The sequence below is a fragment of the Narcine bancroftii genome, chromosome 11, assembly GCF_036971445.1.
Source record: "Narcine bancroftii isolate sNarBan1 chromosome 11, sNarBan1.hap1, whole genome shotgun sequence".
In the NCBI taxonomy this organism is placed as follows: Eukaryota; Metazoa; Chordata; class Chondrichthyes; order Torpediniformes; family Narcinidae; genus Narcine; species Narcine bancroftii.
Window position 1 is genome coordinate 96,900,163 of NC_091479.1, and position 25,629 is coordinate 96,925,791.

The 25,629-nt window shown below is 39.2% G+C and overlaps 1 protein-coding gene across 4 annotated transcripts in view; it reads right to left on the reverse strand.

Moving 5' to 3' along the window:
- Nucleotides 1–523: 523 nt before the first annotated feature.
- Nucleotides 524–25,629, reverse strand: part of rpap3 (RNA polymerase II associated protein 3) — a 34,642-nt gene continuing 9,536 nt past the window's right edge. The window contains exons 8-15 of one of the 4 annotated variants that reach the window (XR_011346748.1): nucleotides 24,110–24,180; nucleotides 23,035–23,142; nucleotides 14,511–14,695; nucleotides 13,560–13,758; nucleotides 11,168–11,265; nucleotides 8,326–8,426; nucleotides 6,178–6,501; nucleotides 524–1,156 (exon numbers count right to left, since the gene is read on the reverse strand). Coding sequence is in view for 3 of the 4 variants with exons in the window: in XM_069904157.1 (XP_069760258.1) it covers nucleotides 6,416–6,501; nucleotides 8,326–8,426; nucleotides 11,168–11,265; nucleotides 13,560–13,758; nucleotides 14,511–14,695; nucleotides 23,035–23,142; nucleotides 24,110–24,180 (848 nt within the window). In the remaining variant the exon portion in view is untranslated. Of the gene's footprint in view, nucleotides 1,157–6,088; nucleotides 6,502–8,325; nucleotides 8,427–11,167; nucleotides 11,266–13,559; nucleotides 13,759–14,510; nucleotides 14,696–23,034; nucleotides 23,143–24,109; nucleotides 24,181–25,629 lie in introns of those variants that run through there. The other 3 variants (XM_069904158.1, XM_069904157.1, XM_069904159.1) reach the window with 3 other exon arrangements.

The window sequence follows — 25,629 nt, forward strand, 5'->3', positions numbered from 1 at the left end:
ATTCTGCCTCAAACGCAGGAAAAAGAATCCCATGGCTGTATGCGATGTCATGCATGTAGTCTTGACAATACATCTGAAATCTAGATGGAAATTTTCCTCCTAACCACATCTGTTTAGTAAACCAAAGTGCTCAGTTAATATCTCCATTCAACAAAACTAATTGTGAACTCCGCTCACAAGCACCCAATGCCCCAGGACCAGTGGATAGAAAGTGTTTGTATTGTGTATGGATGGGTTCCAGTACTGAGTCAAGCCAGCTGGTTGACAATGAATGTCCATTGTAGTTGGACTGGTAGTAAAAGAAAAGGCCATTAAAAGTGCAATACTTACAGTCCGAAAATTCGTGGGAGAATTTCATTATAGCGGGTCAGATATGCAATGGGTTTCATCCTGTCTCCACATCTACCTCTGAAAACAAAACATTAGACAAGCAGAACAATTCAAATCGACTCCATACTCACCTAATCAATGCACTAAGGAAGATAGAAGACAAAGGCAGACATTAAGATGATTCATAACAGTGTTGAAGGACAAGCCAAATATGTCAAATTTATTTCAATAACATTTACACTCATTTTCAAGGAGCTGGAGTCGTTTCGGATCTAAATGCAATGAACTCCATAATCCATCTTAATTTTCCTTTAAAAGATTATTCATTTTATCCAAAATTGCTGCCAGCTGGCAGAATACAAGCATGAACAAAACTGAGAAAATCAGTTTCCAAACAAATCAACTTTTAATGTCCAAATGATGTGCTCAAAGATGGATATGATGCATATCTGGTATTCAATGCTCTCCATCATTTCAGGGGACAGGCTATGCAGACGTGGATTTTAATTGCAAAGAGTTGATCTACAATGAGAATTAGAATCGGAGAGGTTGTGGAGATCCACTTACCTCATAGGCTCTCTCCCCTCAGGAAGTTGTACTTGACAGTACTTCCAAAATGCACGGACATGTCCATCTTAAGTGTTTCCTTAACTCAGAGTACAAGCATGTGGAAATCACAATCAAAACTCTCCCTTCAACAGATGGACATCCAATTTTAAACACTAGTTCCAGAAACCTCTTCCTGTCCACTTTAGTGAGAATTTCTGATCCAGATCTCCAAGATGTGTATGATTTAAACATAAAATGCTGATCAATTTTCTGCTTCCTGAAATACAGATTATAATTCATCTTAATAGATATGTATGATCTTCATGTTCAACATCAAGGCCTCCAGCACAATTAGGTAGGGGATGGGGTTGAGGAAATATTTGGCAAGAGTGTTTGGCAGAGTTCTCACATACTACATAATATGGTGTTCTGGAATTTAGGACGAGAGGCATTGAACCAGTGTCAGATAACAGCACTGAATCCAGCTTTTGTGCAACATCTTCATTTCGTGGTAGTCATGCCAAGATGTAAAATCCAGCAGACCACACGTTAACATCTCAATTGTTTTCCATTTAGAACATAATAGATGTGTCTTGCAACTAGAGGCGGAGGCTAAAGATGACAGGTGGGGGGGCGGGGGGCGGGGAGTGGGTGCGTCCTTGATATTGATATTCACACAGATATAGGTCTGTTTCCCGTTAGGACAATGCCTGATGAAAGGACCTTCTTTACAAACTTCCAGAGTGCAAGAAGCCCTTGGGCAGAGTGGAAGGAGGAAAGTGCTGTCTGGGAGTGAGGCCAGCTCCAGAGGATCACGGCAGTGACAGGCAGTTGGCAGGTGAAGGGAATGGTGGTGAATTGCTGGAGATTAATGTCTTGCAGGAGACAGGTGGAGATTAGGGCTTCCTTTGCGCGCAGTTGTGGTGGCTCTGGGCTCTAGGGACAATTGTAAGGCAGGGACTGAATTAACTGGGGAATGTACATCAGAGTGGATATTTGGGGGAAGGAAGTGGTTAAGACCAAATGGTGTGCCACCTATAATGGGAACCCACAGGCAGTGGTACTACCATATGCCTGCTGTCTTTTCCCTGCTTAAGAAGTGCTCTAGAAACAGCCTGGATGAGTTATGACTGGGTAACGGAATGAAATCTAAATTGAATAAAATGCCATTTAGGATGGCAATTAAAAACTAATTTTTAAACTAATAATTTTATCTACGAACCATAAGTAAAACTGATGGTTGAAATTCAAATTAAATTGGTGCTGATAAGGCAGTTCAACTCTTTCAGTGTTGATATTTGTAGGAAGCCTCAAAGTTACACTAAGATACAGCATGAACACCCAGACTTAAACATCATAATAAATTGTACATTTTAAACTCCTCTAACAGGCTGATCCAGATATAATTCTTCATTGCAATGAGCTGGTGCCACCCTGTTCACCCAAGGTATTTAGAGAATCAGTCCAGGAACAAAACCTGACAAAGATTTCCAGTCATGCAAGACCTTCAGTGTGAATACTAGAGTCAAGATATAATTCATTCACATTCATTCTTATTGTTCTGAGCCAAAGAAGAACATGGTCACAGGGTGGCCCAGCTAGTAGTGCTTGCTGCCTCACAACACCAGAGATCCTTGTTTGCTCCCAATCTCCATTGCTGTATGGAATCTGGACATTCTCTCTGTGGTTGCATGGGCTTTCTCCAGGGGAAGGGAAACTCAGGGATTGGGGAACTGGGGTCCCAGTGAATGGGAGTGTAGGAACCTGGGTCCCACTGAATGGAAGGAGAGCGCAGTAAATATTACCAGGTGAGCCAGCTACCAAATCGTCAGGATGTCTGAATGGCTAGAGAGTGGATTATCGGAGTTTAACTGATTTCATCAAATTATATTTGATCATTCCCACAGTTCTTTTTCAAATTGAGGACATTTTGTAGAATTAAGTGCCTTGATGATATTGAATTTGTGTTCTTAATCCTTGTGCATGCACCAACTGAACTCCAATACATGAACCCACCACACATGTGCCAACCAAAGACTCACGCATGTGCTAACTGAAGACTTGTGCATGCGCACAGGAATCAAGATGGCCACGCCCAGCCTACAGACCCCCGGGATGCCGGGACACACATTTTGGCTCTTACATGCCCTTGTTATAGTTTGTCTTGTTTGGCTTGCTTCTCAAATTAAGACCAAGACTTCTTGAAAGGGAAAGACATCAGTATTTACCATCATGGTGAGTTCAAATGCAAATTTAAGTCTGGGACTGGGGAATACTTGCAATTCATGGGTAATAAAACAATCTGCTGGAGGAACTGTGTAGTCAAACCACATTAATTGGAGAAAGAAAAATGTTCAATGTTTTGGGTACGAACTTTGAATCTCTGATTTCTTCCAGCAAATTGATTATTTTTCCTCCAGATTCAAGAATCTGGTCTCTCATATGCCAGTAACCTTTGGATGTTTTGTAAACCTTTCTGGCTTCACCTTGATTATTTTTAGATTTTAAAATTCAACACAGTGACAGACCCTTGCAGTCCACAAGCCTGCGCCACCCAAACACACTCAATTAACTGACCAACCCTGTACTTCTTTGGAACGTGGAAGGAAACCAGAGCAAACCCACGCAGACAAAACTGGATCTTCCTGCTTTAACTTAAACACATCAGGCCATGCATGGTGTTTATATCTGGCCAGGTAGATTCAAGCATTGTAAAATTACAATGCAAAATTCAAGACTTGTCAAACAGCTAACGAGGGCATAATTTCGTGACAACACACAGAAATATCTCTATGGAAATATTGTTATTTCCATTGTTAACTTTAATTGAAAGGGTAAATCTGGATAGTGAAGTCAGGAAAGACTGGTCTCGTAATCGTGATGAGGGAATGCTGATATTCTGAGAAAAGGAAGCACATAATAAATTACCATAGTGTCACTGGATAAGACAGCTTTAAAAAGTAACTTTTTTCTCTTCAATCTCCATGACTTTTTTTAAAAAGGAAAATGTTTCTTGTTCAAAGTCTGACAAATAAGGAATCCTGACAAATGCAAAGAGAGTTGAATGCAGACAGCATGACAAAGTCCAGAGAACAAATGTGGAAGAATGAACCTGTAGAACTAGAAAGTGAGCACTTTCTATTTCAGTTCGATTTCTAGCCAAGTACTTTGCTTTGCCACTCCACACAAAATAGGTTGTCACTTTTAAGCAAAATAGCTTAAATTAGGTATTTCAACTGCTGAGGAGCTTCCAGCAACAAGGTTAGTGAATCAGCACATCTGATGTGGAAATCACCTCATTCCACTTTAATCCCAGTTCCCCCATGCTTGAAGCCCAGAAAGGTTTACACACAGAGGACCTTCTGAGTATTGCTGAACAGAAGCAATGAATTGGAAAATGTTTAAATGAGCAAGGACTTCCTTAATTGCATCACCTATTTCTCATTTATTATGCTTCTTCACAATGTTTTTTGATCAACTTTTGAGGGGGAGGGTGTTGCTGCCTTTCATGGGCTAAAGGTCACTTTAATTTTATATATGCTAGCACACCTGTGAAGCACATCAGGGCACAAGTGCCAATTTAAAGAAGCAAAATACATGGCAGTGGTTCACTGAGGAACCACTGGAACCCAAGGTTTAGGATCTTTGAACTACTGCTTTAGGTGGCCAGCACCACTCACCATTTCTGCTTGCTGCACCAGGTGGCCAGGACATTCTGGCTAACCCTCACCAGGGAACAAATTTCAAAACTACCCTATTGAACCGGGCTAGAGTGACAAGGTTACAGATTTGGGTCAGCCAAGAGTGTGCCTACTCTTCTGGCCATGGGAACTTAATTCCTTGGTGGCTTCTACCTACCACCTTCAATTAATGAAGGTGATAGCCATGGCTCAGTTTACCTTATTCAGAAGGCTGAATTTAAGTCTTATTACAGAGACCAAACACACAGTCCAACCCGATGCTCCAGAACTGAGGGAGTACAGCATTGGAAGAACTTTTATTTGAGATGTTCTCCTGATCTCAGCGATACAGAAAATGTACTTTTTGAAGGCAAGATTCATCCCCAGTAGCCTAATTAATATTTAATGCTCAAATCAACATTTCCAATTCAGGATAATCTGTGCATTATCACAAGAGTATTCTTTTGATAATGAGCCATATACTTTACATCAGAATACTCCAGCAGCTAAATACATGTTGGCATAGCTGAAAAGAAATATTATTGGAAGTTGTATTAGTGCTGTCTTTAAACTGGTGAATGCATTTGTCAGTAAACATTTACATTATGAGCAATCCTTAAAACATCTCAGTTACATATTCACAATATGAACACCAATTTCAGTAAACACACTCTGGTTCGGGTATTTTTGGGAATTCTTAAATAGCTCAAATGATGAAGAAAAAGGTTTTGCTGTCAAGCTAAGCAGCTCCAGCATTAGCACTGGCTATTACGTTGGAATCAGAATGATGTTGTTCTCTCCAACTTCTTGAACTTTACCACACTTGACTCTCTACAGAACAATCGCTGGGCTAAATGCACGGATAACTGAATCTTTTAGATGCAAAGAGTTATTCAGTTGGTAGTTAATTTTCTTTTGTTTTAAAAATAAAATTTGAAATATTAAAGCTTCTACCTCAGAAATATTTTAGTTTATTCTTGCAGGGGCCTTTCGCTCATTCTGTCCAAGTAGCTAACGCTTATTATTATTATGTATTGATCCTGATTTTCAAGCCTTGATGGTAGTTAATGCCAAATTAGTTCCTTTTAATATTGTTCATAATCTTGTGGAAAAATTCAAAGCACCATTATATTTTATCCACAAAAATTCTTCCAACTTTTGCAATTTATTTTAGAATTCCACTGTTTGGCTCAATTAATGGATGTCATGATGCAATTGTTAACAATTTGTAAATATTATAATTTCAACTGTAATGACTGAAATGCTCAGCAAAAGCAATTACAAAGTCAAAAATAGATTAAAGTACAACTGATTTTTTTGGAATGTTTGTACATTTAAGTAAATGGAGCTTATTATAAATCACAAATTGGTAATATTTGTGATATTTAAAATTTTACTTGGATCAGAAAATTGGCAGGAGACCTGATGAATACAAGTCAAAAATTCTTAGCATTCTTTATCCGCAACAGATTTAAATAATTTTTTCCAAACGCTTGAAAACAAAATACGAGAACACACACACAGAAAAATAAATCAAAATTGGATTTTAATTTGCAAAGAAAGATTAAATCAGAAAAATTGTGAACAAGTTTCCTTATAACAAAAAGTGATGCCCTACCTCAGGCATCTAATACTTTGATCATAATTTCTCTTGAGTACCACAGCACTTCCCTCGGTTATGTTCCAAAAACTTACTCCAATAAATAATCAGTGCCAATATTTGTAACAGTACCAAGATGGGCCTTGGAAGAAATCAGGAGAAATATTACTTACATACATGGGATAAAGTAGCTGCTAATAAAGAGAACAGGAGACAAAAAGATAGTTCAGTTAACTTGGCTAAATCAAATCATTTTTCAAACACTGTATCTGCCTTTCAATCTTGTCAGAGTCGCTTCATCCACACCAGATTTCTGGAGGTGATCAAATAATCCTTTAACAACTGGGAAAATAAAGAAAATTAATCTTTTCTTACTTCATTTTGACAGTCATTAAATATTTATGAACAATAACACAAGATTAGCAGTGTTTGAACCAAGGATAAATGCTGATCACAGAACATTTATAAAGTAGTTTTTATTCCACTGGTGTGTCACACGCACATGGATTTCTGGATATGGGAATTATCTGGAAGGCCATTAGTCATTGCTTGTTTCTCAATGCTCTGAAGAAGCATTGAATAGCACTCAGCTCGGGATTACAGAATACCGTGTCTTCATAGTTCCTTACAAAACATTCACACAGGCACACCTACCCACCCAGACCACCACCCAAACACCTCCCCACCACACTCAGGCACCCCCCCCCCCACCTCCCACTCACTGTCACCCCCCACACAAAATCCCCCCTCCTTGCACCCAGACCATCCCCATTCCCCACACCCAGAAACACCCTCACCAACCCCAGAACCACCCCCCCCAGCGTCCAGAATCCCCCAGCAGCCAGAAACCCCTCTAGAACCCTGCCCATCCCAGCACCCAGAAACCCCCCCTTCACCCAGTACCCATCCACCCCCCCATGCATTTCTGATTCTGTTTCTCACTCGTACTTTACAAAGATGGGCTTAACTGACGTAGCTTAAAAAAAGGTGAACAAAAGCTGCTCCAAAAATCACATGTGACTTGTACTACATCATGTTTAACTCGATGAAACTTCTATCAGAGCCTTTGACTTGTCAATCCACTACACATCACGAAGCTTTGGGAAACGTTCAAATCGATACAGCATGAAAAGTAATATACAGTAAATAATACTTAGTATATTGTAACTTTCCCAGTTCAGATATTAGGATATTAGAATGAACAAATTAGCTTACCAATTTTAGGGCTTTACTTGTGCAAAACTCCCTGCCAGAGATCAGCTGTGTAGACCAATTATAGCACAAAATGCATCCTATTGTCACTCAGTCTGTTATAATTAAGAGTGTTCTACACAAGGCAGTGAAATAGATGGCCATTTTTGGACAGCAATGCTCAGCTTTTTTTGCATGTTTAATATTAATTAAATTATTGCTTTATAAGATAATCATTATTCAGTGGACAAATATCAATTCTACTTTCGTGCTTTCCTGTTTTTAAGGGAAAAAGAATGGTCTCTTACATAGCCCATGCCAAGCTTATGATCTGGCTCTTCTGGTCATACGGTGGTTTTCAACCTCCCCCTCCCCACTCACCCCCAACTCACAGAGTGGGGGAATAAAAAACCTATGCCATAGGTGCTCTGTGGTTAGTAACGGTTTACAAGGGTTTACTTAAGGTGGTACGTTAGTGGTTAAAAAGGTTGAGAACCACTGTGTTAATACCAGACTTGGGAGAGACTCAAAACAGGGAGGCTACAGGGATAACACCTGGTATGTCAGCAAATTATCAAGAGAGATGAAAAGAACAGCAGCTCCTACAAGAACTGAATTGTAAATGTAATTATGTTTAATTTTCTAATAAATCAAATAAACTGCAATTTCACTGCTTCTCAGTGAATGGAGGCAGCAGGCAGCAGCTACAGAAAGAAAAGCAGGTTGAAAACCACCTGGGAAAGAGGCAAAAAAAAAAAAAAACGCTGGAGGGCAGGGGTAATAGAGACAAATGGGAATATCCTGACAAGACAAACCCAGGGCTGGCAAGGTAACAGAGTCCACAAGCTCTTAGACTAATGAAGGAAGTTAAAGAGAAAACAAAGTGATTAATTGTTCAGTATTTCTGTTTCGATTTCAGGTGTCCTGCATCTGCAGTTCTATTCCTCAAACAGTAGCTGATCAATTCTGACTTACCTTTTCGTTCAGCATCTGACATAAACATCACTGCCATATCAAATCTATTTACTTTTGATAAGTTCTTCAGGACATCTAAAATTAGAGAGGGTTCTTCGAATCTATAAAATCCAATGGAATCATTATTTTAAAACTCAAATCTGTTGTAACGTGTTAGAGAAATGTTTAAAGCAATCTAAAATTTCATTAGAAATAAAATTATCTTTGAGAGTTGCATGATTTGTTCAGCATGTCATAAAAGATGTATTCACAATATATTGATATTCAACGTTGACAATATTGGCTCATTACCATTATTAAGAAAAAGAGCCTTTAGAAAGCATGGACAGATCTGGGTGTGGCTCAGACCTAGATCTTGATTTGATAGTTAAATTTTTCAGTTTTTATTTTTAGTTCAGAATGGGCACCTAATTTTTTTTTGGTACAAAATCAGGAATTTGTTTAAAAACATTGCAAATCATAAAAACAAAGTTTAAACACAAGAAGTTTATACAGTGTTAATTTAATCGAGGTTTTTAATGGTCTTAACACACTAATACAGTATTTCCAACCTCGGGTCCTCATGCTACTGATAGTCTGTGGGTTTGTTAGAGGTATTCCACAGCAATATTATGAATATAATAAAACAAATGGTGATTAAAAAACTTCAGAACTTCCCCACCTAAACAAAGCAAAATTTCCAGTGGTCTGTGGAGGGCTCAAAGTCAGCAGGCCCCTTCACTGGTGCGTGGGTTTGTTGTAGGTGTCCATGGAAATAAAGGAATACTGAAGGTAGTTTGTGGATGAAAAATGGTCGACAACCATTCGTCTACCATAATCCTCAAGGTGATTTAAGAATTTCTAATTCCAAAACAGAATATTCTGCACCCCAAACAAAGAAATTAATCCATGACTCGTAACTGAGCGATACATGGTGCAAGTATTGCAGGAAATACACAACTTGTGACAGAACACAATTATAAAGGAAGATTTGACGGTCTGCATCTGGAACGAGCTTCCAGAGGAAGCTGCAGAAGTGGGAACAATAACAATGTCCAAAAGCTATTTGGACAGATTTATGGAAAGAAAGAATATATGGACCAAAATACAGGCAAATGGGACTAATCCAGAACACCAAACTGGTCTGCATGGACGAGTCATGCCAAAAATGCTGCTTCCCATTTATCAAACTGGTTTACTATCATTAACTTGTCCAATAAACCTATTAAAATTCACATTTCTCTATTAAAACTTGTCTTTCCCACTTTATCTCATCTGTCAATCTTTACAGAGATAAGCAATAACATTTTATCTGGAGTAGGTATGTTCCATTTCCAGTGTATTTGCAAATTAATAATAAAACTATTGCATCCCAACTCATCCAAGCAGCACCCCATGACCAAAAGTGTCCAATTACAGTTAATAACCAAATGCACACAAGATTGATAACTGAGGGACAAAGTACAGGCCCTACAACCCTCTATGCTGCGCTGACCCATATATCCCATCCTCTATACGTAACCCTCTATTTTTCCTTCATCCACGTGCCGGAGTCTCTTACATGCCCCTAATGTTTCAAGCCTCCACCACCATCCCAGGCAAGACTTCCATGGAAAGAATTCCATGCACTAGTTTGTACACTTCAGGAAGGATGGATGAACTGCCAAGCTTCTTGGGAAATTGGCAGATAAGAGGGAACAAATTTTGTGCATTCTCAAAATGACTGAGCAAAGGGAAAGCTGGAGGAACTCAGCGGGTTGAGCAATAGCCATGGGTAGAAATGGTCAATGCTTTGGTTGAGACCATTTTGTATTTCTGCTTCTCAAAAGGTTTTCTTGGTTTAGTCTCTGAAAATTAATTGATCACTTTACTTCAAAACTACCCTGAACGATTGTTTCTATTCATAAAAAAAGATCTGAAAGGCTATTTTTTTTCCCCACCAGATTTCCAGCATGATTAAGTTTAGGACCAGAACACACTAGAAGTGGCTCATGAGGAGTTAGTGAAAATTTTTACAATTGTAAGCCTTGAAACTAGGTCCATTTCTCGAGAGTGAAACACAAAAGCCTGCAGATGCTGTGAATATATTAAAAACACAGAGATCCTGGAGAAACTCAGCTGGTCTCGCAGCATCCATAGGAGGTAAAGATATATTAACAATGTTTCGGGCCTGGGGCTTTCCCCAAGGTGTGAGTTTAAAAAAAAGTCCAGCATCTTCATAGAAAGTTGGGGAAGAATGGGAGGGAGGAGTACAGACCAACAGACAAAGGTGTTAATTGACTATAAGAGGAAAGGTAAGAATTGATTTTGGCTCGATGAAAAGAAACAGGGAAAAGGGAAGAGAGAGGCAGAGGTAGAGGATTGGAGATATTAGGAAAAATTGGGGGGGGGTGGGGTTCTAACGGAAACCAGAGAAGTCAGTTAATGCCATCTAATTGGAGGGTGTCTAGAAGAAATAAGAGGTCTGGTTTCTCCAATATTTGGCTGGTCTCAGTCTGGCAGTAGACCAGACCATGGACAGAAATGTCAGCAAGGGAATGGGGTGGGGAATTGAAAAGGGTAAGTGGTTTTTGTGAGCCACACAAATGTACTGGAGAAACTTTCATTTATTTAATGCCATGAAGAAAATATTGCAAGAGTTTTTGCAATGGATTTTGAACAAGTGAGGTGTGGCCAAAAACTTTAATGAAAGAAGTAGCTTTTCAATAAAGATGGGTATCAAAGGTAATAGAAACTCACATGAAAGGAAGTCACTTGGATAAATTGTGCTTTTTGTAGAAAATCGTGCTTTCATTTATCACCGTTATTCACGTGTTCCTGAACTATTCACACAGGGTGGAAGGCAAAGCAAAATGTTGCTTACCTGATATATAAATCGTGAAGGATTCTTAAAATGTGATTCATAATGTCAGGTTCCAAAGACTTTTGGAACAGTTGAGGATAAAAAGAGGGTTCAATTTGCTGTTCGAAAGACAGAATAATATAAATGAAATCAAAACAATTCACTAAACAGAAGGTGAATAGTTATATCAGTTCATAATTAATTCCACTGGAATTTGAATGTTAAAGTACCCTCTGGCATGATAAAGAAAATCCTTCACAACATTACCTTGTCTCATGGACAAGGTCATCTGAAATTGAATCTACATCACTTAAGCTCTACACCCCTTGCCGAGGAGGAGGAAGGAACTTCTGGGAAGTGAACACGCGGACGTCAGAAATCTGGACCACCGAAGAATCTAGGCTTTTCGAAAATTCTCAAACTTTTAACATTTAACAGGTTTTTGTGAGTGTGCTTATGCAAGCATCATACATACACAGCAGCAACAAGCAATCACGCTTAATACAGGTAAGCTTATCACAAAGAAATTCATTTGTATGCTGTAGTTTTCTTTTGCAATGTTCATTTTTAAACATTATTTCAAGCATTTCTTTTTTCTAATGCAAAAAAATGTTGTTTACATTTTGTCGTGTTGACTATTTTTCTTTAAAACTGCTGGTTTTGATAAATGAAGCTGTATTTGCTAATGAATTAAACTCTTAAAATTCACCTGCTCATCTCTTCTTTATTTCTCCTTAAATATGAATTGTAAAAGTTATTGACCGAGAATCTGGAAAATCCAAACCATCCCAATTCCTGAGCAGTTTGGATTTTAGGACTTCCACTGCAGTGGACTCCAAATAATATTTTATTCATGCTTTGAAATCAAACTAACCAGGTAAATAAGCTTCCACATCTACTACACTCAAACGAATGAAGTTGCTTTATGCTTCAAGGTCAAATCCAAAAGGCTTGTTCTCCTTTTTAGCACTGATTGACCATTGAAATTTATAATTGTTCTGTAATTCTGATGCACCACTCAGTGGTAAGTGGGGTGCCACAGGGGTCTGTGTTAGGCCCACAACTCTTCATCATTTACATTGATGACTTGGAGGAGGGGACAAAATGTGGTTTCGCCAAGTTTGCGGATGACACCAAATTGAGTGGAAGAGCAAATTGTAATGAGGATGTGGAGAGCCTGCAGAGGGATAGAGTTAAGCTGGATGAGTGGGCAAAGGTCTGGCAGATGGAGTACAAGGTTAGTAAGTGTGAGGTTATCCACTTTGGCAAGAAAAACAAAAGAGCTGAATATTATATAAAGGGTGAAAAACTACAGCATGCTGTTGTGCAGAGGGACTTGGGTGGGCTTGTGCATGAATCGCAAAAAGTTAGGTTGCAGGTGCAGCAGGTTATTAAGGCGGCAAATGGAATGTTGGCCTTCATCGCTGGAGGAATTGAATTCAGGAGTAGGGAAGTAATGTTGCAACTGTATAAGGTACTGGTGAGACCACACCTGGAGTACTGTGTCCAATTCTGGTCTGCATATTTGAGGAAGGATATACTGGCTTTGGAGACGGTCCAGAGGAGGTTTACTAGGTTGATCCCTGGGATGAAGGGGTTGACTTATGATGAAAGATTAAATCGTCTAGGATTGTATTCGCTCAAGTTCAGAAGAATGAGAGATCTTATAGAAACATATAGGATTATGAAGGGTATGGATAGGATAGATGTAGGAAGGTTTTTTTGAGCTGGCCGGGGAAACTAAAACGAGAGGACAGTCTCAAGATTCGGGGGAGTAGATTTAGGACAGAGATGAGGAAAAATAGTTTTTCCCAGAGAGTAGTGAATGTTTGGAATTCTCTATCCAGGGAAGTGGTTGAGGCTGCCTCATTAAACATGTTTAAAATTCGGTTAGATACATTTTTACATGATAGAGGAATTGGGGGATATGGGGAGAAGGCAGGTAGGTGGAGTTAGGTCATAGATCAGCCATGATCTTATTGAATGGCGGAGCAGGCTCGATGGGCCATTTTTGGCCTACTCCTGTTCCTACTTCCTATGTTCCTAATTATATTTAGTCTCTTCTAACCGATCAACTTTAAATTTTATGTTTTTAAATTTTTTTTTTTTAAACAATTTTAGACATACAGCATGGTAACAAGCCCTTTTGGCCCATTAGTCAGTGCCACCCAAATTAGCCCACAATCCCCGTACATTTTGAAGGGTGGGACAAAACCAGTGCACCTGAAGAAATGCAGACGTGTGGAGAATGTACAAACTCCTTACAGACAGCACGGGATTCAAATCCTAGTCACTGGGCCTGTAATAGCGTTGCGTTAATCGTTATGCTAACCATGTCACCTTTTTTAAAAAATAAAAACAATTATTACAAAAGGAAAATTCACAAACATGGATTAAATACTCCTACGCTTACCTTTAAATACTTGTGGACCATCCCTGGATGATTTTTCAATTTGCGGAGGTCTGCTTCAAGTTGAAAGGAATTGACAGGAGCAAGAGGAATAGTTACAGAATGGGAAAGCAGAGAAGCTTCAATTTTCATCCCTGTTGAATTTGAAAGAGCAACGGTTGTTCCTTTATCTGGTTGCTTGTCTGGTACATCAGAATGGCCACTGAAAAAGTAAAGCCATTTGAATGGAACATGAAAATACACAATCATTAAAATAATGTACAAATTTCATCTCTCTTAGAGGTTTTTTATATATACTTAAAATGAAAACAAAAAAACAGATGGTTTGATGGAAATTCCATCAACGTATCAAGTAGGAGTACTTGCGATTTGGCTTGTACAATCCTCAGGATAGTGAATGAAAGAAATCAGCATACATTTAAATACAAGTTGAAGTTGTTGCTTCAAATGTCAGTTGAGATTACTTGCTCGAATTTTTTCACTGGGATTTGAATTCATTCAGGGGTTTCTGTCCCAGATGAGAGCACTACCAGTAAACAGATAGATTTGCAATACATTTCCAGAGCCACATTTTTTGCCTAGAACCCCAAACTCAGATTTGCTTTTTAACAAAATAACCCCAGATCATTTCTCTGAAATATCACTATTAGGTGCACCAAACCACGTAGAGCAAGATATTGGTCATCAGCTCACTGTGCGCTGATTTCATCAGGGTTGCACCCAGTAGGTACTCTGTGAGAGATCTACATCAGCAAATTAAAATGTGTATGGAGAAAAGGAGATCTCAATCCCATTATTTTTATTGGTATTGGCAAATACAAAAACTGGTTCCAAGCCAAGAGTTAACAAAAGAGTGACCTCTCAGCACCGGCTGTGAACAATGAATGACCAAATGAATTAGGTATTTAATTGAACCAAACCTCAAGACATTTTGTCACAATAAATACAACATACCTCTGGCTAGAAGTTTCTGGGAAGCCTTCACATTCTTCAATTCTAAGGATTTTGGGACTAGGCGCTTCAGGAGCTAAAAACATAGATGTCTGCTTTTCTGGAAGTTCGGAAGAACAAACTTGCGTGCTTTTGATAATACTCATTTTCTCCCCAACTTCTTCAATTGCAATTCTCATTAGAGGTTTCTTGAAGGGGATAAAAAAACATTTTAAGACAAATTAATTATGATATTATGGTTAAAATTTAGTCAGTTCAAACAAAATCATTTTGACACAATTTGGAAAAAAAAATTTTGACACAGTGGTTAAAGGATGCTTCAGTCACTTACTGGAGTATCCTATCCTTGTCAGAAAAAAATTTCATACAGTTAAAATACAGCAATTATAATTAACCAATCATTAACAAAATAAATGAGGGATTCCAAAGTATCTTCCAGAATTATCCAATGTTTTATTTTAAATCATGGCACCTTCTGTGAACCTGCCATGAAAATCCTTTTATAAGATCTGTGCTGCATCCTCTGCACTTGTTAATTTAGCCAACACTTGTAAAGTTGCTAGGAGACCAAGAGTGAAAAGGAAAGGGCCATAATCCACTTCGCTTGATTTCGTCATGTGATACCATTGGATGCCAGTGGTGTTAACAAATTATAACTTGCACATCACTCTAAATCATACTTTCACATTCCACGGAGGGAAAGGCAAATTATTTTCTCAGTGGATAGCACCTTCAACTCGATCAGAAGATTGTGGGTTCAACTTCAGAAATGTAACCACACAAGAACATCTATGATGACATTCCACTGTAATATTGTGGGAGTGCCACACAATGGAAATGAAATCTTTAGAATTACAAATTATTTCAGCTATGAAGTGCTAATTTCAAGAAATTCAAATAATTGTGCTCTTATTTTTAAAATTTAAACAAACAGCACGGTAACAGACCCTTTCGGCCCATAAGCCCATGCCGCCCCAAATACACCCAATTGACCTACAACCTCTGTTTTGCAAGAACGAAACTGGAGCATCCAGAGGAAACCCACGCATACGCGCGGTGAACCACAAACTCCTGACAGACCAGGTGGGATTAGAAACCGGGTTGCTTGCACTTTAACAATGTTGCACTAACCGCTAACTGTGCTGCCCACTTATAGCACAAACATTCTAAATACTTGGTTAAAAAATAATTCAGCATTTCAATCTCATAAAAGGGAAGATGGTTGATTTCACTCCTCAGGAGTCTACTCCCATCCTGTTAAAATTTAGTATTCCAATTAATTTGTTGACTTTGATCCCATAATGTACTCCCATAAGGAACAAATGGTGCAAGTCTTAGATGCTGCATAAGAACCAGGTGTTGGACGGGCAGACAGAACTACACTCTTGGTTTGAGGAGTTGTGCGTACTTTTAAAACACTCTAGATGGCAAGCAGTTTAATAGTTCATCTAGAGAAACAACACCAGCATCAAAGCAGCCTTATCGCACAGCTAAAGAGCTCATTGCTAATAATTAGCTGGAGAAAAAAAATAATAAAGAGGGTACAGAATTTTGGGATAGTGATAGCAGGTTGTCAGTCTTGTGATAATCAATTTTTGACAACCAGCGACAACTCTGAACTTCCAAGACTTGCCAAAGGCTGAACAATAAAACCAGAAGCGCTGGGGTAACTCAGCAGGTCCTGTAGCATCCATAGGGAGCAAAAGGCAGTGAACATTTTCGGGCCCAAGCCCTTCTTCAGGAAGGCCAAAAATCAGGAAGATGCCAGGATAAGGTAAGCGGGGCAGAAGCACAGGCTAAGGTGAAAGGAAGATCCGAGTGGGAAGAGGAGAAAGGAGTTAGGTGAAGGGACATAATGACCTTGTACCATGTGTCTTGCCCAGACAAAACAAGTTATGTTGCTTTGACCTTCAACTAGATTCGTATTTGCATTTCTAACATGGAAATCAGAAGCAAGCTGGAGATCGGCTCCCTCAAAATCTAACCTCCCACTGGACAGGCAGACATATTTATTGTGAAAAATAGTCATGAATAGGGGCAACTTTTGTGGATTTTTTTTTTTTTTTTTTTTTTAAAAAGTACAGGTCGAAACACCGAGGGTATACGTACAATTATTGCTTACACAGAACTGCATAGAAACAGCCCTTTGGCTCACGATGTCAGCACAGAACACACATCAAAGAAAACTAACAAGGAGCTGGAGCCCAACTGAATTCTGCCTACAAACAATTCACATCTCTCCATACCCTGTAGATTCACATGTCCTTCCACCGCCTCTTAAATGCTACCATCATGAAACCATAGAACACTACAGCACTGAAACAGGGACTTTGGTCCATCTAGTCCATGCCAACCCTATTATTCTGCCAAGTGCTATTTACCTGCATCCAGATCATTGTCCTCTATACCCCTCCAATCCACGTTCCCATTCTTCTTTTTTTTTTAAAAATATCAAAATTGAGGCCACATTCACTTCGGCTGGCGCCTCATTCCACACTCTGGCACTCTCTGCGTGAATACCTAATGTTCCTTTTAAACATTTCACCTTTCACCCTTCGTCCATGTCCTCTGGTTCTTGTCTCACCTAACGTCAGTGTGAAAATCCAGCTTGAATCATATTCATCTTGGAAGCCTGTTCCGTGCCAAAAAAAACCCACGCATCTACTTTAAAATTTCCCCCTCACCTTCAATGCATGTTATATATTATTGTAAAACCCCTGGGATCCAGAATTCAAGCATCCAGTCTAAAAAAAAACCAATGAAAATAAATTAAACAAAAATAAATAAGAATAAAATAATAAGCAAAAATGTGCAAGTTTAAAATTGTAAGTGTTCTCTGAAGTAACACAAAAACCTTTGGTGAAGATGAGAGCAAATATCCAGCCAGCGGAGGGCTTTCTTGTAGCAGCTGTTTGAATAAAGTTGTGTGAAATGGCAATGGTGTCGCCCGGAATGAAGAGCTGGTTGATGCCGCTCACCATTGGGGTGACTCTCTTAAAGTGTCTCCTTATCCCTGCTTAGTAGGAGTCACCCTGGTCAGAGGCTTTATCTGTCAACTTGGGGAAGGGGAGACTTAATTATCTATAATGTTATTGTTCATCTTTTGAACAGCTCCTGCAGATGCAGTGACGGTTAAATATTTTCAAAGAATGTGACTGAAAACAAAATAAAATGCTTTAAGGTTTATATATTCACGCAAGTGAAATTTGTACAGTGGAAGTACAAAATAGTGTTTCTGTCTTTTAAATTGCTTATTCTTAATGCAAATGTAAGAGTCTCAAGCAATTGGAAAATATACTTATCCGGATTCTACCAATCCCCCCCGTTGCCTGAAACCAAGGGTTTTACTGTTTTTCAAAATTATGCCTGCCAGTCTTTAAGAAAATATTGACATCTATTTGAACTGCTGTCTGAACAGAAGGCTACCAGGGTGGCAGGTGGAGCTTCAGGATGAAAAGTCCAACTGCTGCCATTTCCATTTCATAGGACAGCTATAATCAACCAGGTCTCCGAGTAACAAACATCCACAAAAAGCACCAGAGGTACAGAGAAACACCAAGACTACAGATGAACGAAACGAATTGGGTGGGATTATTTGGGTGTGTGCTGGTTTTGGGCAGGGTTAAATCACCAACTCGGGGGGGGGAAAAAAAAATGCCATCACAAGACCTTTGCTGTAGGCTTTGAATATTTTAGAGAGGATGTGTCTCTTGCATTTGGGTTCACCATCTCTCAGCTGCAACAGGGTTTAGACTTGCTGGATTCAAGTCAACTATTACAGCTTGCCCTTTATAAATGTCAGCTGAGTTTCTATAACTGGAGAACGGCTTGAAATAAAAATCAATATCTTAACTCTTTTCAGCCATAACCAAACTTGTATCACAGCAGCATTATAACTGCAGATTAGAACAATTAAGAAAACAGAATCTGGAATGACATACACATTTACAGGGATATCAACAGAAAATTACATCAACCAGCAGTAGTTAGAAACACAAGTTTTACGAAGTTATTTTCTCTTACCATTAACTACAATCAAATAGTAATATAAAAAATTATATAAATTATAATAAAGGGCTTTGCAGTTTTGACTAGTTAGTTCATATTTAAAACTCCACTTCTACATGAGGGAATTGTCATTTGTTTTCATGGACTCCATTTTATCTGGTAACAGAGATCAATGATTTCCCTTTTATACTGAAAGGAGCCAAATAAGATGAAACACATTTCACCACAAAGGAACGGTGTGATTTCAAATATTTCAGTGAAGAAGCAGCTCCACAAGAACACCTTTGACCTTGCAGCACAGTTAAAGCACAGTTAAAGCAGATACATTAACCACCAATATGTTCATTGGTGCTGCAGCTTTAATGGCCTTGGGTACATGGTGGATAAATTCCAGGGTGCCATTCACTGATAACCCAGCATGTATCACCAGCTGTATCTCATAGATAGGCCCTTGCTCTGTAGCGAATTAAAATTCTATTTTTTCATATTGCATTAAATTAGGAAGGCTTATCTGTAGCCAAGGGTTCAAAAGGGAAGGATGCAGGTCTCAGGAGCTGCTGATCAAAGAGTTAAAATGTCTGTGAACTTGACAGACGTGTAAAGAATGAGCTGCTATGACACAATGGGTGACAGGAAAAAGTGAAGTCCAAGAGAGTGGGAGCTTTGGAAGTGACAAGGTGATGAGAGAGAGAGAGAGAGAGAGAGAGAGTAAAGTGAACTTGAGGGAAGAGCAGCCATCAAACATCTTTTAGGGGTGTGGCAGTACATCAGAGCTGAGGGGGAAAAAAAAACTTAATTAATGCATCAATTTTTCTTTCCTTGCAATGAAGCCTTTAGCTCAGGCCATAATTTTTAAAAAATCTTCCAGATAAAGGCAAATCTTGAAGGCTAATTTAAAAGTCTTCTGAAGGCAGGAATTTTTTTTCTTAGCATCCCCCTTCGATGAATTGGAATAACTATGCTTTGAAGCAAAGCCTATTTTATATTTGAAAATTACAGCAAATTCCAAATGTAAAATTTAATGCTGATTGATAAGGACCCTACAAATGTCAGGAAAATGCAGGCATTGTGGCAACGCTGATAATATGGGCTTACCAACCAGCCGGATTGTGATTATAAATTGCTATATAAAAGAGAAAAATGGATTAATCATTTGACTGACATTTCTAGATTTTCAATCAAGACCACTTTAATCCCCCTTCTTTGTCAGTGTCAACTCATTTTGCAGCCCCTTAATTCAAATTCCAACATTTTAATTAAAAGTTTAAATGAACCATCATTCATCCTGCTAAAAGTCCACTCTGAATTTTAGATCAGACAAAAAAGTGTTTTGATTTTTCTATTTTTGAGCTATTCCTTTTAGGAAATAGTTCTGAGAATTAGGACACTACCTTTCCCTTTCATGGAGCTACCTTCAAAAATAGTGCAGACTGATAGATAAACCTTTTCACACTGCGCTTCATTTAAAGATTACACATGAAAATAACTGATGCTGGTACAACTCGGTGGCATAAAATGAAGCAGACAGAAATCACTATTTTTGACATATTGATTTCATGGTTGTTATTTAGTTTGGATCACGGGGAGACCTATCTCAAGCTACATCATAGAAGGCAGGTTTGACTTCACTTTGCCAACAACTGGTTTCTTATTCCAGGTAAAAATGTCTGATATCACAATTTTAAAGGAAATAATGTGACGGGCATTCAATATAAATGGACCGTTGTAAAATCAGGACTGCCAAATCAGGCCTTGCAGATTTACACATTAGAAATTCAGCACCATCTTCAACAGATTCTTTGGTCCAGACCTTAGAGTCAGTACAAGTAATCAAAGCACCTCTGATCGCCGTGTCCTATGCATTTGAGACCTGGATTACCTGTGGAAAGCTTCTGAAAGTCATGGAAAAATACCATAACACTCTTTCGTGGAAATTGTCCAAATTCATGAGAAAAGTGAACCAACATTGGCAACATACCAAGCATTCAGGTCCAAGTTCGCATTTAGCTACATCAAGTATGGTGTTCCCATTCCTCATACTGGACTCCCATTATAACATTCACCATATCATGGTAAGAGATGGACAACCAAAAGAAATAAAATATGCAAAGCTGTGCTCAAAACTCCCTTGAAGTGCAACATCCCCAGTGACTCCAGGGTATCTCTGGGCCCCTGATTAATTAAAGTGAAGTAGCATTCTAGATGGCAATGAAAGCCTTGAGCCCATGCATTGGGAGTGCATAAACATGCCATGTAAGCAGTGGATCACTTGACTGCCTTGTCATGTCCTATCTATGGAATAATCTGTGATTCCCCCAATGGCTGCATCAGACACCTTGGAGCCTACAAAACTGGAGAGGAAACAAGTCATCCTGAACATTGAGAGACTAATGACCACTTGATTGAAAGTTAGGCATTTGTTTGCCTTCGGTTTGATAATGCCATTCAAGTTAAAACGCTAAGTGATTAACATTATGATGAAACCCAAAAGAAATTCAAATCAAAAATGCAAAAACAAATGGGATTAGAGAGGAGTTAGGCATTCCTTTTTAAAAATAGCATTGCTATAAGTAATCTTATTATAACATGTTTGTAGATTGTAGAAAAACTAATACAAAGAAAAATATATTTTGTACTCAATTCATCATATTTCATTTCTTTAGAGTAGGTACAAGGACTGCCTAAAGAAATCTCTTGGTGCCTGCCACATTGACCACCGCCAGTGGGCTGATAACGCCTCAAACTGTGCATCTTGGCGCCTCACAGTTCAGCGGGCAGCAACCTCCTTTGAAGAAGACCGCAGAGCCCACCTCACTGACAAAAGACAAAGGAGGAAAAACCCAACACCCAACCCCAACCCACCAATTTTCCCCTGCAACCGTGTCTGCCTGTCCCGCGTCGGACTTGTCAGCCACAAACGAGCCTGCAGCTGACGTGGACATTTACCCCTCCATAAATCTTCGTCTGCGAAGCCAAGCCAAAGAAGAAGGAAGAAAGAAGTTTACATTTCTATATGTCTTTTTCTTGAGTACATTTTAGACTATCAGCCCAATTTACCCATGCTGACCAAAATATCCCACCACACTAGTTCCACCTGTCTGCATTTGACCTGTATCTCTCTACACCTATCCCATCCATCCAATTTTTTTTTTTTTAAACATTGCAATAGTACATGCCTCAACCTCCTGCTCCTGCAGCCCATTCCATACACTCACCACACTCTGTACATAAAAAAAGTTACTCTTCAGGATCCTTGCAACTCTTTCTCCTCACCTTAACCTTCTGATTATCGATTCCTACTCTGGGCAAAAGAATCTGCATTCGTCCAATCAACTCTTCTCATGATTTTGCATGAGATTACCACTCATTCCCAAACACTCCAAGGGATAAATCCCCTAGTAGCTCAACCTTATGCCTCCAATTCCTGGTAATATCCTCAAATTTTCTCTGCACCCTTTCTAACTTGACAACATCTTTCTTGGAGCAAGATGACCAACACTGAACATGACCCTCCTAATGGGGCTTCATCAGCAATGTGCCAAAATATTTACGAAACTCCATTTTTAGACTATCAGCCCAAATGCCTGTACTCAGAGATCCCTCTGGTCTACAACACTCCCCAGATCCCTATCATTCACCGTGTCTGTCCTACCCATGTAAGATTTCCAAAACGCAGCACCTCACATTCCTCTATTAATTTCCATCATTGTTTTGTGCACCCATCCTGCTGCAATCTTTGACAATGTCATACCATGTACATTTTGATCCAAATCATTGATAGTGAGATGATAAACAGCAATGGGACCATCACTGAACCCTTTGGCACATCACTAATCACAGCCTCCTCTCTGGGAAAAAAAAACATCTTGCAACATCACCCTCTGCTTTCTTCCACGATTTTCTATCCATTCTGTTATCTCTCCTGGATCCCGTGTCATCTAACTTTCCAGAAGCAGCCTATTGTGCAGAACCTTCTCAAATACCTCATTGAAATCCATATATACAATGTCCACAGCTCAATCAGAATTATGAGACATGACCTCCCACTCACAAAAGCATGCTCACTGAGCCTAATCTGCCCTTACCCATCTAAGTGCATGAATATCTCTCTAGTAACTTACCAACCACAGAAGTTAGGCTCACTGTCCAGTTGTACTGAATAGAGGCACTTTTGCTACCCTCCACTTTCTGACATTTCATCTGTTTTTGATGACGACCCATAAATTTCAGCCAAAGCACCTGCAATTTCCTCTGCAGCTTTCCACAGTGCCCTCGGACATATCTGATCAGGCTCAGGAGATTGGTCTACCTTCACGTGCATCAGGACTTTCAGCATTTTCTCAGCCATAATACTAAACGTTCTCAAGACATTACCAATGACTGCCCCAAAGTTCCCCAGTCCTTATGTCTTTCTCCACAGTTTAAATAGAGAAGGACTGAGGATACGCCACATTTGGTACAGTTCCTCTCAATGTTTACAGATACCAAATAAAGTCACCCTAGATAATACAAAACTTACTGTAGATCTTAGATGAGGTGGCTTATCAATTGCTTTGATTAATCTTGGAGCTTCCCCTTTCTCTCCTGAAGATTTCTGGTGTGTTGGGTTGCCTTGCAAAGCTAATTCCTTGAAAAAGAAATACTGAAGATCACCTTATGAACCCCCAATCATCTCTCATTTTCTATGTCAGGCCTCTGATTTATCAAATTCATTAAAAATTGTATTTCAAAACCTGCCCAACCACCCAATTTGTTGCTAAGCATCGTTAGAAAACAAACTGAAAGACAAACTATTCTTGATGTTATAATATCAATGTACAGTGATCATTACCAAAGAAACCAGGTTGATTAGAATCCATTTTAAGATTGAAGCAGTGAAACTGCTCACAATGTAAACTTAATTCTTATTAGGGTTAATTCCCATTCATTTTTTTCTCCCATTTCTCATTCCTAAAACATACATGGCCATCATTCAGCCCATCCAAGTCGAAGCCAGCTCTCAAAACAACCCCATTCTTCCAAAGACCGCAATGTTACAAGAGAGCACAACAGTTTCACTTCAACCATCCAATCCCAGTCTCATTTGTACACAAGGCAGTCATTTGGATTGTGTACACATCTCTGATAGAGCAGAAGGCTGACATTAATTGGATATTCTTTCTCATTCGGCTGCGAGAATTTAGATCTTCAACTCTTTTATCATTTTTGATCGGCCTCTGCCATTCTTTCAGATGGCACATTCCAGATCACAGCAACCACTGTGTGAAATATTCCTCACTTCATCCCGTGCTGCAATCTCTGTTTATCAAATATTTTCATTCTTGACAATTTATCTTCATTTACTATTGACTTTATTCACAATAGCCTTATTAACATTACATCTTTATTGACTTTAATATCATTGCCAGATGTCCCACTGAAGAAATTTCCCAGGAAACTCTCTCTCAATATACTGAGAACATGTGCAGAAAAATATCTAGAGCAGAGAGACAAAGAGTCTTAAATTCCCTGTTATTTTTCTTGCACGATTTTAGCTGATAATTATTAAATTATAATTCTCCAATTTCACCCTTGCATAATATCTTCACATTTACCTTGTTTATTTTGCCAAGTTCAGTTAAAGCTTGCTTATTTCCTGGTTCAACCCTTAGGACCATTTCAAAATCTAGCAAGATAATGAAAATGCAATTAAAATCTGTCCAAATCATCAATCCCAAAGAAAACATTTGGGTCACAAAAGTGCTACAGCAATGATCTCCAAGAGCGGCTAACCACCTGCCTTGACGTTCAATGGTACTTGTACTTTTGAGACTTCTGCTCAAAGACCAAAAATTTAACCAGAGAGGCCACATTAAATACTGTGGCTACAATAGTCGGCTGGTGGCTGGGTAACTTGTAGTAAATGACTCAACTCCCAACATAATAGATTATCACTAAAGCATAGATCAGGAGTATAGACTCCAAAAACCCTTAAATTTCAACAATCGTGATTAGAATGGCAGAGCAGACTCAACAGGCCTACTTCTGCTCCTCTATCTTGGAAACATCTTCCAAAAAAAAGTAGCCCATTTGATTGGCACCCACTAACCATCCAAAACAATCATGCCCTCCACTACCAGTGCACAGTAACCCCAGAATTTAACATCACCAATGCTTTGTTTTCACAGGGTCAAAATCTTGGAACCAACTCCCTGCTCAATAACACGAGGAGGACTGCAGCAGTTCAGGAAGGTGATTCATCGCCAGCTTCCCTGGGGCACTTTGCATGGGCAATGGGCTGGCCTTATCAGCAAAGAGTACATTAATGTGGAAAATATGCCTTATTCAATGTTTCGGTTGATGAAGACATCAGCAAAACCTTCAGCAATTTTTTACACTCTTACGGAATAGATGGCCACTCGGCTCGTCGCCTAATCTCAGAGTAAACCATTCCATTACTTTTCTTTAATGTATTCCCACACTTGCACACCACCACCGAGATAGGTTTATTTAATTTAATTTTTAAAATTTAATTTAGACATTCAGCATGGTAACAGGCCCTTCTGGCCCACCAGCTGGTCCCACCCAATAATACCCAAAGGTTTGTCAACCCCCCCCCCCCCCACAGCCCCCATTTGTTTTGAAAGGTGGGAGGAAACTGGAGCACCTGGAGACACCCGTGCAGACACGAGAATATATGAACTCCTTACAGGCAGTACCAGATTGAAACCCAGGTCTCTGCTACTGTGACAGCATTGGGCTAACGTGGGTGGCGCCACTACCTTCAGCCAACAGTAGCGTGATGTCCAGAATTACCATGATGAAAGGTGCAAATGACAACAATATAAACAAAAGATGGCAACCTCCAAGATTGAAAATGTTGTTTGTTAGTCCAGTAAATGCCAGCGACCAGTTTAGCAAATATAAACAGAGGTATTAATTGTCAGACCATGCAAGTTGTCACTTAAAACATGTGTACCCCTAGCCAGCTTTGCCGAATAAAATCCATGGTCAACCTAGGATTGACAAAAAGTTGATGACTTTCACATGCAAGAACACAAATCAACTAACTGGTTGTCTAACAATGCTGACGTCCTGCAAGTTTGGGTAACTGAAACTTACCCTTGCAGCATTA